The 11,245-nt window shown below is 45.6% G+C and overlaps 4 protein-coding genes across 4 annotated transcripts; 3 read left to right on the forward strand and 1 right to left on the reverse strand.

Annotated features, from left to right (window-relative positions):
• Positions 1–82: 82 nt before the first annotated feature.
• On the forward strand, positions 83–427 carry N7516_005204 (uncharacterized protein; the record flags this gene model as incomplete). Its single annotated transcript, XM_057217924.1, has 2 exons — positions 83–208; positions 260–427. 2 exons carry the CDS (start codon positions 83–85, stop codon positions 425–427), a joined length of 294 nt encoding a protein of 97 aa, XP_057079807.1.
• A 617-nt stretch (positions 428–1,044) lies between these two features.
• N7516_005205 (uncharacterized protein) lies at positions 1,045–4,001 on the reverse strand (the record flags this gene model as incomplete). The annotated part of the gene is made up of 15 exons (XM_057217925.1): positions 1,045–1,404; positions 1,466–1,638; positions 1,697–1,865; positions 1,923–1,977; positions 2,072–2,297; positions 2,438–2,492; positions 2,546–2,663; positions 2,723–2,850; positions 2,914–2,978; positions 3,073–3,212; positions 3,266–3,360; positions 3,414–3,509; positions 3,564–3,672; positions 3,732–3,856; positions 3,963–4,001. The coding sequence occupies 15 exons, from the start codon at positions 3,999–4,001 to the stop codon at positions 1,045–1,047; spliced, it is 1,953 nt and encodes a 650-aa protein (XP_057079808.1).
• Positions 4,002–7,663: 3,662 nt separating this feature from the next.
• Positions 7,664–8,884, forward strand: N7516_005206 (uncharacterized protein; the record flags this gene model as incomplete). Its single annotated transcript, XM_057217926.1, has 1 exon — positions 7,664–8,884. The coding sequence occupies one exon, from the start codon at positions 7,664–7,666 to the stop codon at positions 8,882–8,884; it is 1,221 nt and encodes a 406-aa protein (XP_057079809.1).
• A 696-nt stretch (positions 8,885–9,580) lies between these two features.
• N7516_005207 (alcohol dehydrogenase family protein) lies at positions 9,581–10,843 on the forward strand (the record flags this gene model as incomplete). The annotated part of the gene is made up of 5 exons (XM_057217927.1): positions 9,581–9,699; positions 9,753–10,531; positions 10,582–10,633; positions 10,686–10,730; positions 10,786–10,843. The coding sequence occupies 5 exons, from the start codon at positions 9,581–9,583 to the stop codon at positions 10,841–10,843; spliced, it is 1,053 nt and encodes a 350-aa protein (XP_057079810.1).
• Between the last annotated feature and the right edge of the window lie 402 nt (positions 10,844–11,245).

Genomic DNA, 11,245 nt, shown 5'->3' on the forward strand with positions numbered 1-11,245 from the left:
GGATGGCCCCGGGATACGCCAAAATATCGAAACATCACCTCCAAACTTCTCACATATAATCAACCAATCCTCAATTTCCACAATGAAGGTTTTCAGTCTCTTGATGCTGCTTGCCACTGCCGGAACTACCTTGGCAGAGACCTGCTCACTCGGGAAACAGTGTCAATGTCTGTTTCCTGACAAATCACACTGCTGTCTCTACGGCGCGGTATGTCTTCCGATGGAGCTTACTCAGTCTGGGAACTAACACAAGTCACAGAACGCAATGACCGGAAATGAATATGATTGCACAAAACTGTGTGAGGGTGCTAGTCGAATGCTTCAGAGTGGCGAAGATGCCCCAGCAAAGTGTAATGCGGGCGGTGATTTCGCCTGTGCCTCTATCTTCACTGCGCAGACTCGCACTCCATGCTACAATGGCGTCTAGGTATTTTGTCCCGAGATATACCCGTGAAAGCTTATTTCTGACGTTCGTTGAGTGATTAGGTACTTTCGGATTTCAACGGAATGCCTGTACTTTGAGGGCCCAAGGTTGGAGCCACAACCTCAGGGATTTGGACCGCAGGTAGAAGACAGGATGACGGCGATGGAAACCCGGGCTGTTTCAATTCGGGCCATAGGCACTACTGGAACGAGAGGCATCAACTTGCCTTGCGGGCAAACTAAATAGTTACCTTACGTCGTGCAACCATATTGATAACCGAGCCTAGCTATAGCCTCTGGAGACTATATTACATTCCGAAACCCAATATCCATACCGAACAGCAGAGTATAAAAGTATTCAACCTATTGGACTACCATGATGACAGAATGTCGATGTACGAGGTATATAGTAAATCCAGCGAGTTATTCTCGATTTACCTGTTTCCACTTGTGTATCAGTCTACTTCAGAAATATCTGACTGGGGAACAATCATTCTATTAATTGGCCAAAGAAGAGTTGTGTCTGCAGTTGATGAAAAATCGTGCGTCCAAATGCATAGTCATCCTAATCTTCAGTTGATGAAGATTTTGCATTAACAATAGCGGAGAAGCAGCTTCAAATCAGATATAGTAAAACTTGAACTTCCGCTCGGAGGGATTGTTGCGACTCCAACCCGTCTCAATGTAGGCGATAACCCCGTCGTTTTGTAACCATCCAATGTGTTCTCTCGTGCGGGCCTCGTAGAAGTCCATTCGAACTTGGTCAGTGGAACAGATCTTATCAGCTCGGCCTGCAGCCGTGTCGTCTTCCACATTTCTGAACATGACCAAGACATTTGGTTCTTCGTAAAGTCCTCCGTAAAGGTAATTGGGTTTCTGGTAGCGTTCCTCCAAGGTGGTCCGCCGAACGCCGTAGATCAGCCGTTGACCGTTCGAGTCTCTCTTAACGAATCGCATTGGGTAGTGCACACCATACTTAAACTAGTCAAATGTGAGCAGTGACGTCCCCATGTAAATAGAAGGAAGAATATTTGCTACTTACCCCTGCTGTTTTGTATCCAGCACCCTCCCATACCAGCTGATCTTTCAGTGCGCTAATTTGCATCGAAACATCCTTCATGTGCTCACCATCGCCCCAGGTCTTTTTAAGCGCGTGTCTTTTGGCGCGACGAGAGTAATTCCCGCCTCCACCATCTGAGGACTCGATGACATGTTCTGCGATTTGTTAACATCGGTTCCTGCATTTGTAGGTACGATAGGGCTCTGTCATTACCGTTGTTAAGGAGTGAAAGATATGGTGACACATCGGCCCCTCCCGCAGCATCCCACAGGCAGATCTTGAATTCGACTGCCGAGTAGTAGATCCGTTCAAAGTGTCTCGGAATGTCTTCGTACCCCTTGAGTTGACCAATCAGCTTAACGATGTCGATCATCCGGATTTGCTATTGAGTTGTTAGATTCCCGCTTCTCGACGTGACGGTAAAGTATATTATACTGACATTCATCACTCTCCAATTGTAGTATGATTGAACCGTGGGACACCAGGCAGGAGGGCTGTAGAGAATTAGTTCAGCGTGCAATTGGCCGTGACAATTTGGAAACAGCTTACTTGTTGCAAAGAAGTGTGTCTCCACCGTCCGCATGTCACGTAATCGAGTGCATTGAGCTGCTGTTTGATTTTTCCACCTTCGAGTTCTCGGTTGTTTCATGACTGGCACTGACTTCGGCTTGGAATCCGAATCCAGATACGGAAGCACTTGCGGCTGCCTTGAGCGCAGATGCCTTCTCTTCAGTGCTGGACCCGGCAATGCTTTTAGTATTTTCCACTGAGTAGAGGCGGCCACCAATTTGCACATGGGGGACAAAAACATGACCTGGAATTTAACAGTTATTAGCTGATGGTGTTTTACAGTCAAGAACAACGGGAATTTAACGAACCGAATTTGCGGAAGAAATTGTCGGCATCTTCTTTCTTCGCATCAGATTTCCGCACCTTTTCCAATTCAACCTTTACACTCTTCCGTCAATTCGAGGTCTTCGGCCTCCAGGAAAATGTCGGCACGGGGGAACTAGAGGGCATCATCAGACTTTGTGTCAGCCATTCTACGATAAGAAAACTGACCATGTAAGATATATGCATGCATTTCTCATCTTTGGCTGATGCATAGTCATAACTGCTGGATTCACTGGTAGTGGCACCTGCTTTGACTCCAACGCTCACACCGAAAGCGCCGCCTCCTCTGGATCTTAAGTTAGTATTGTATACAATGACATGTAAGTAGTAGGCTATTGTACTAACGCAGAAGCTTCGATGGTCGTCTGACTGAATGCGTTCCCTGCCATTGAGGCAGAAATTGAACTTTGCGTTTCAAATACCTCAACTTTAGAGCTGTCACAGATCTGATAGCGGGGGATGCGGAATTTGATCTAGAAATGCTTAGCTTGGCACTAGTGACAGGGTACACGGTGCATCGTCATTAATATGCTTACCTCGGGTGCCTCTGGAGGTGTTACCGAAGACTTGAAAGTGATGTTATACTCAGGAATTTTCTTTCCTTAAGAGCAAAAGCTAAACGACCGAGCGTTTCGTATTAGCTTGGCTATAACTCCTCCATCGGGTGCCCATGATATAGTCCTGATGCGACATACCAGTGTATCGAGCTCGGCTAACCCTTGTGGGTGTTGCTATCTTGTCATTGGAATCTCCTCCTCCAAAGAATTTACCACTGAGTAAATCGTTATTTCGCATCACGATACCCCTTTGGCGCTCATCCATATCCGCCGCGTGACTAAACTGGGTTAGATCAATGTTCGCACCACAAGAACCTCGTTGGAGACTTACGTGTCTACTTTGCCTGCAGAGGCCTTCCAGCTATCCGATTTGAATTTTGACTCCAATTTGTTGAGGGTCGGATTCAAGAACGCCATTTGATCCCTCTTTTCTGGTGTCAGTCTGATAGGGTTAATATTTTGGGAATTGTGATCCATACCACACTTAGGTCCTGGCCTTTAGCCAGAAACTCCTTCGATGTGTCATCCATACCCGACGGAGCTTTCACCGTCTTGTAGTATAGTTTGAACTCCGTCTAAATGGGATGAGCAAGACTATTCGTTGTATAGATGTCATTTCAAAGACTCACTATGCCATCTTTCTCGCCGCCCGCATCATCGTTCATCTTAGCATAATCATTGAACGTGGTGTCATCGGTGACAATAGCGCCGTCTTCTTTGCAGAATGGATTGCTATGACTACAAATGGTTAACTAAGTGCCATAGAAAGTGTGTTCTGCACCTTGGTATGAACTTACTATTGCTTCGGTAGGTGACCACTTTTCAGCAAGTACCCTCGTAGGCCCTGCAAAGTCGAAGTTCGGTACTCGTCCGGAAGAGAGACAGTTCTTTTGGGACTTGAACTATTTGACAGCTTGTTATACTAAAAGATAGTCAGAACAACTATTATATATGTCAGCCGAACTGTTATTGGAGAAGGGCCAAGGTGCTGTAGTTTATCAATGAGTGTTACCTTTCTTCTTCTCTACTTTTTCGACTTTCTCCAACTTGGGGGTGTTTTCGCCCATGATGCTGGTTGAGGTCGCTTGACTTTTGGTAAAAATCTGACTTGAACTCCAGGACAAACTCTTGTGGGAGTGGGGGGTTTAAGTAGCTTAGGTATGCTGTGATGGAAGCCGGGTCACTTTGTCCCACAATTCTCATTGTGGGTTCTTGTGTATGTGTATATCTGCAAGTTCACTCGCTGGGGTGGAGTTCCATATCCAGCGAAAGGAAATGATAGACAAGTTACACACACACCGCTAATCACTCTGCACTCTTCAGCTGGCCACGAACTTGCACAATGTTGATCCTGCTTCTGACGATTCCTTCCGGCTAGCCAACGCCTGCATGATGTTGACCCTTCCTTCCAGTTAGCCACGAACTTGCACGATGTTGATCCTGCTTCTGACACATAATGCAGATTTCAATTCCTTCCAGCTAGCCATTAGCCTGTACGGCTTTGATCATGCCTCTGACAATCCCTTCCAGGTAGCCACGAACCTGCACGATGTTGATCCTGCTTCTGACGCTTAATGGGGATTTCAATTCCTTCCTCACAATGCAATAAAACACTAGAAATATCCACTGTCTATAGTGCCCATATTTCTAAGCCTCCATAAACAAACACATGGGTGAGTACCTTGCAGTCATTCCAACATTGTCTACAACATATTCCATTCGCATCATTAAGCCCTAAGGTTTGACTAGCACAAGTGCGGGGCAAAGGGGTTATGCACGTATATGCAAGACGATACATAGAACTATGTCTAGTTTACGATAGTTAGATCTCATTTAGTTAACCGGCTCTTGCATTTGTGTGTAGAGCTCGTACCCGCCCGCCTGCAGGGTTGGGCGGGTCTTTTATCCGCCTTCATTATTGTTGTACAACATACGGCCCTCTAAATATCTTAAGAGCCGACAAACAAGACAAATATAGAAAATCCTATAACTAGTTATGTTGTATGTTGTAGGTAACTTTATAATTTATGCTGTTTCGACCTATACCTTTTTAAGTAACTTGACTTCTGCAGAACCAAACTTAGGTTGAAGTTTCCGACCCGGGACCCAACCCGGACCCAGTACTGGGGCCCTAGTAAAACCTACCCAGGTAGCTTGGAACCCAATTTTTATACAATTTCAATCAGCTGTTCTGTCATTAAGGAAGATTACAATTTTTTGCATCGGTTTTAGTCTATAACTTAAACCACCATTACAGTAATAAATACTATTTGGCAAATAGTAGTATCGATATGGTACTATAGGTGTATAACTGGCTAGATAATTACCTTTTTTAGACATATAATTAGACTGCGACAAAGCTCATCGGCGCGTGGGCCAAGCCTATGGGCCTTACGTAATTGTACATGAACGCCGGGCGGGGCCCCGGGGCCCACGATAGGCGGGTCCGCTAGCCGTGATAGGTAAGCGCCCCATACGCCACCACCCCACCAGATGCAATATCTAGAAATTAGGTATCTTTTGTATGACTTACCTATACAAAAGGTACTTAGGCACCCCCGTAAAGCATAACATACATTTCCCAGCGTTTGAACTAGCTAAAGTAATAGAAAGTGTACGAATATATAGTATAAGTTTAGCTTAACTAATTTGATCGTAGTATTCAATATCAATACGGAAGAAGAAGAAGAAGAAGAAGAAGAAGAAGAATTTTAAAATGGCACTATGAAGGCTAGCATATGGCAGAAATATACTAGTGCGGCAAAGCTCCACTGACTGCGTTCAAACACGAGCACGTTCAAACACGAGCACGTTCACACAAGCACGTTCACACAAGCACGTTCACACAAGCACGTTCACACAAGCACGTTCACACAAGCACGAGTAGCCTCTGCAGGCCTACCCGAGCACGGGTAACACAACCACACTGGGTCAAGCACGAGTAGCCTATACAGGCCGACTAACAAGAACTGGTAATGAATGAATTGACAACCCGAAGACCCGGGTAGTATATATTTGTGTTTTGTCGAGCTGCAAACATGTCTTGATCAGCCAGATAGGGTTTGTTGTCGTGGATGTCATAACGCCAGCAGAAATTGCTGCTTCTTCATGAACGAGGGTATAATCTTCCGCGTGTCCTAAAAGAAGGGCCCCGATGTGTTTGCAGTTTCCGTAGACATAGATCTTAATCGCAGTTACGAGACCACGCCCGCTAAGCTTGAACCAAGCCTGGGAAAAATGCGCGCCAGCCCTCAGCGCGGTATATTGTGTTTACAATTCACACGGTTTTGTGGTTGGATCCTTGACGCGGCTGCGGTTAGAGAGGGTTGAACTGGCTCTGGGTTTAATAAAAGTCAGAGTAATAAAGATCACGATAGGTGGTGTTATGGATGCCTCGGGCATTAGCCCCTCTTCATGTGGTAGATAGACCAGCTCTCTCTCTCCTCTCTCTCTACTCCTTTCTTTCCCCCTCTTAGCAGCTAGTTGCCCAGATAGCCAATACAGGGCGTATTGCCTTCTCTCTCTTACCTTTAAGAGGTGGGAATACATATACGCGCCTATAAGTAGGTGTACCTATGAGAAATCGTACTTTTTCCCGATAAGGCGGTAACACATAGGCCAATAGAGGACCTTGGTGCCTTAATGCCTTATTTTAGAACGACAGAAAAATATAAATACCTGAATTACTATTACACGTTCCTTAATAATCAAAGTACCTGGCTTCTCCCAGCGTTGTTAGGTAGGGTATATGAAGCCTTTTGCTACCATACAAATCAATGTATCTCCATTTTCTGGGTGGTTGTAAGTCAAAAGAATGAAGCTCTTGACCTCCATACGAATCAATTAAACCGGCCAAAAATATGGATTGATTTGTATGGAGGTCAAGAGCTTCATTCTTGTGACTTACAACCACCCAGAAATATGTGGATGCCTTATGTTTATGGTGTCAAAAAGCTTCATTTAGGCAGGTTGATGTATTAACAATTTACAGTACACTGTATAGAGCGGTGTATAAAGCGGTGGTAATACAGGCATTCAGGCATCAACATCCCCCCAAAATTGGGTTTTGACGCCTGACCCCTATACGTCTTCGTATATGGCCGTCATCACGTGTTCCCTAACGCAGTGGTGAACGACGGGGTTTGATCAACTCTGGCCTTTTATGCCGCTGATCCTGATCGAGTCCTCATCACTTGAGATATTGAACCTGCTCCAATAAAGGATTTATATGATATACAGATCCTACTTTTGTTTGCAAGCAGAATGTCTGAACACCCACCGCACAGAAAAAGATCCCAGCACTCAAAATCGCGCTCAGGCTGTAGGACGTGCAAGTGAGTTCCCCAAAAACTTGATCTTGCACAGCAACTAAATGTTGTAAAGGATACGACATAAGAGATGTGACGAAACACATCCCGCTTGTCTCATATGTACGAGCACAGGCAGGCAATGCGACGGTTATGAACAAGCCGTTGATAAGAGAACACGCGAGTGGCGTGAATCCAAAACCAAAAATCAGAACAATGTAGCTCTGCAAAACCAATATTGCTTGACAGTTCGGCCATCGAACTGTCCATCGGTCACGGCCGTTCCTCTGCCTTTGGCAAGTGCCTGCCAGATCGACCTTAACTGGAACGAGCTATGGTATCTGGATTTCTACCACAACCGCACAGCAGTACGATTCTCGCATTACTTTCAAAACTCATTCTGGCAGGGGTTGCTTTTCCAAATGTGCGAAAATCATCCTGCTGTCCGTCATGCTTCGATCGCTATGAGTGCGTGGCATACCCAGTTGGAACGGATCCCAACGAGCTTTAAAGAAGATCGGGGCCCCAGTCTGACTCTTCGGCACTCTACAAAAGCCATTGCTTGTCTTCGAGAAAGTCTCGCTCGGGAGGATCTCACTCCGTACAGCCCAAGACGCACCCCGAAGCAAGTAGTGTTAGTCACATGTGTGACTTTTACTCTCCTTACTCTATTCCAGGGAGATCTCTATTCTGCTCGCCGTCACCTTGCCTCCGGTTATAAACTTTTCAAAGAATGGGATATTCAGCAAGATAAAGGTGCTACTAGTCTGGCCCTAACACAGGCTTTTTCCCAGATGCACGTTTACTGGTCCTTCTGCTCTTATTCCGAGTTATTTGTTAAGGATTCCGCACAACTTAATAGCGAGTATCGGATATCCCCAAACACTACAGCGGCTCCATCAAATATTACCCCGCCTCTCTATTCGGGCATTGATCAGATGGACCATGTCCAAAAATTTTCAACTCTCGTCTCGGGATTCATACTGGATTACACTACTTGCGGGTTTGATATTGGACCAGCAAGCTCCATCGGCCGCGGCGCGGCAGTAGTCTTGACTAAGCTTCGGCTCTGTAGAAGTCATCTTCTAGCCGTCCTCGTCGAATTGGATGGTCTTGCGCCAGAGGACTGCGATTCACTAAAAGTCTTCTCATTACTGATCGATGTCATTGAAATTAAGCTGGCTGTCGCTAAAAACCAACCACCAGATGAGATAGTTTACGATGATCACCTGGAACAGTTTCAGCATGTCGCAAAACTTGCACGAGCCCTAGCGGACTCGGCCACGAGTTTAAGTGACATCGCGATTTCGCCGTTTAGCTATAGGTACTCTGTTTTGCCTACTCTCTTATGGTCTGCGGCCAAATGTCGCGATTGGCAGGTCCGTCGTGATATCCTTTATATAATGGACAAACGACCAGAAGATGACTACTGGGCATCTGCGACAACTGTGGCCTTAAAGAGACTGATTGATATAGAGTCAACTGGAGTAAAGCCGGGGGACATCATTCCTGAATCTGCTAGAGCCTACTGGGTTAACGTGAAGATTCAGTCTGAGGAATCCAGGGTTGAGCTGCGGTATCGAACACCTCAATTGTTGAAGCATGGAAGTCATGAGTGGGAAAAGAATTCAATGAATTACTAGCATCTTCCCAAAATACATTCACACACCAACATACGCCACTTCAACCACTGTTCTCATAAATTGGGGGCCCACAGTATCCAGCCAAGGCTGAATCTACTACTGAAACGGGAGAGATACAATGTGAATTGTATTGGTGATTTTAGAAGAGACGAGAGCTAAGCTATGGAATGGGAGCTTTATAACTAGAGGTGGATGTCGCATATACGTCGGCATACCGGAGGATTTATTAATCAATCCATGTAATCAGGGATCGTATAACTAACTATTTATGAAAAACGCCCTTGATACTTCCTTCATTTGCAAGGATGAAGGTCAGTTTTTGTTATGGTGGACACCTCCACCTAGATAAGTAGCTCTCTGGAGATTTGTAGGAATCAACCTTTCTTCTCTCTCTCTCTCTCTCTCTGGCACCCAGTAGCTTCACCAGTTTTACCTCTGGAATACTTTAAGTATCAGTTCAAAAGTACCCATTTTAATTTCTCTGCAATGCATTTATCCAAAAATGCCGTTAATACTAGTTTCCTTGCCGCGCTAGCATAAATCTGAGATCTGCCGAGGTGCCTCGGTGATGTCGCCGGATTACGCATATAATTATTTACCTGCGACTTAAAATGAGACTTGCATCTCAGTTGCAACGTCATCAAACCTTCCAACACACCCTGTACAAAACCATAGGAACGTTCATAATCCTTCAAAATGCAAGCCGTCGTTTTCAAGGGCCCGTCGAAGGTAGCCATCGAGCAAAAGCCCATCCCTCAGATCCAAGATCCAACAGATCTCATCCTTAAGGTGCGATACACTGCGTTATGCGGCAGGTAAGAAACCAAGAACTATCCCTAACACCGCACAATCTCTCATATTACCATAGTGAACTCCATGTCTTTCGCGGCCACCAAAAGTCTGGCACAGAGTTTATCATGGGCCATGAGTTTACGGGTGAAGTTGTCGAGCTTGGCTCCGACATCAAGAATTTCCGAAAGGGAGACCGAGTAGTCTCCCCCTTCACTTCCAGTTGTGGGGAATGTTTCTACTGTGAGCGTGGTTTCTCCTCTCGTTGCGCTCGAAGCCAGCTATTCGGCACTGTTGCACTTGATGGTGGCCAGGCCGAGTATGTGCGTATCCCACTAGCCGATTCGACTCTTGCCAAAGTTCCAGCTTCAATCGATGAGAAGAAGCTAGTTCTTATGGCCGATATATTCCCTACCGGTTACTTTGCTTCTCTGAACGCCTTCTCTGGCACGACACAGGAGGAGATTCAGAAAAGCACGGTACTACTATTTGGCTGCGGTCCTGTCGGTATCTGCGCACTTATAAGTGCCCTCGATTACAAACCGAAGAATTTGATCGCAATCGATAGTGTGCCTTCCAGACTAGCGCTTGCACAGAGTCTAGGAGCCGAGGCTTGGAATTTCAAAGAGGACGAAGAAGGGTTGTGTCAAAGGGTAAAAGATCTTACTGACGGCCGTGGAGCGGATATTGTTATCGAAGTCGTTGGACATAGTAGTGCTCTCAGGATGGGCTTCGATTTGTTACGGCCCTGGGGCCGGATATCGAGTGTCGGCGTCCACAATCAGGATATCCCGTGGACTGGGAATGAAGCCTACGCAAAGAACCTTCGTCTACAGATGGGCCGATGCCCTGTTCGGAGTATGTCTAATGCTACATCTTGCTTTCATTGTTTTGCTTAATTGTGCTAGGTATCTTTGGTCCGGCGATGGATCTCTTCGAAAAGAAGCAGGCCGTCCTCAAGTGAGCTTGACTTACCCCGTATTCCATATTTTGCGAGTCTAACGATTCCTAGCTTCATGTCTCAAGATATCCGTCCCCTCTCACAGGCTGTTCAGGCGTAAGTTCTTCTCATTCGGATATTGACACCCTATTATCAATTGACCCTTCGGCAGATATGACGATTTCGATAACATGCGGGCCCATAAGGTGATTTTTGAGGCTGATAAGTGAACAAACCTACTATCAAGCGGGAGATCTTAGATGGACGTCTAAGGAATATGACTGACCCCGAGAAATAAAAAAAGATATCCCAAGGAAGCAATCGGAGAGGTGTCCCTTTTCACACAATAATATCAAGCATGCTGTAGTCGGGAAGCATGTCTCTACTCAGTAGATATAGCGGTTCGACTGCAAAATTTGCGTTCAAATGCTTCTTATATTGATGGTTGAAGGTTGTCTTCCGAACTTTTAATGGACATAGAGAAACACGGATTAGTATTTGGTTACAGTGATATTTTATTTTTAAAAAATCAGAGACGCCTCTCTACTAGGACTGAGGCCTCTATAGCCCTTTGGATCCTATCACAGAAGAACCACCAAGATATACGGAAAATTGAAGGAGATGAAGGAAAT

Source organism: Penicillium verrucosum (assembly GCF_028828655.1).
Source record: "Penicillium verrucosum strain IBT 35672 chromosome Unknown utg000001l_segment0_segment0, whole genome shotgun sequence".
Taxonomy (NCBI): domain Eukaryota; kingdom Fungi; phylum Ascomycota; class Eurotiomycetes; order Eurotiales; family Aspergillaceae; genus Penicillium; species Penicillium verrucosum.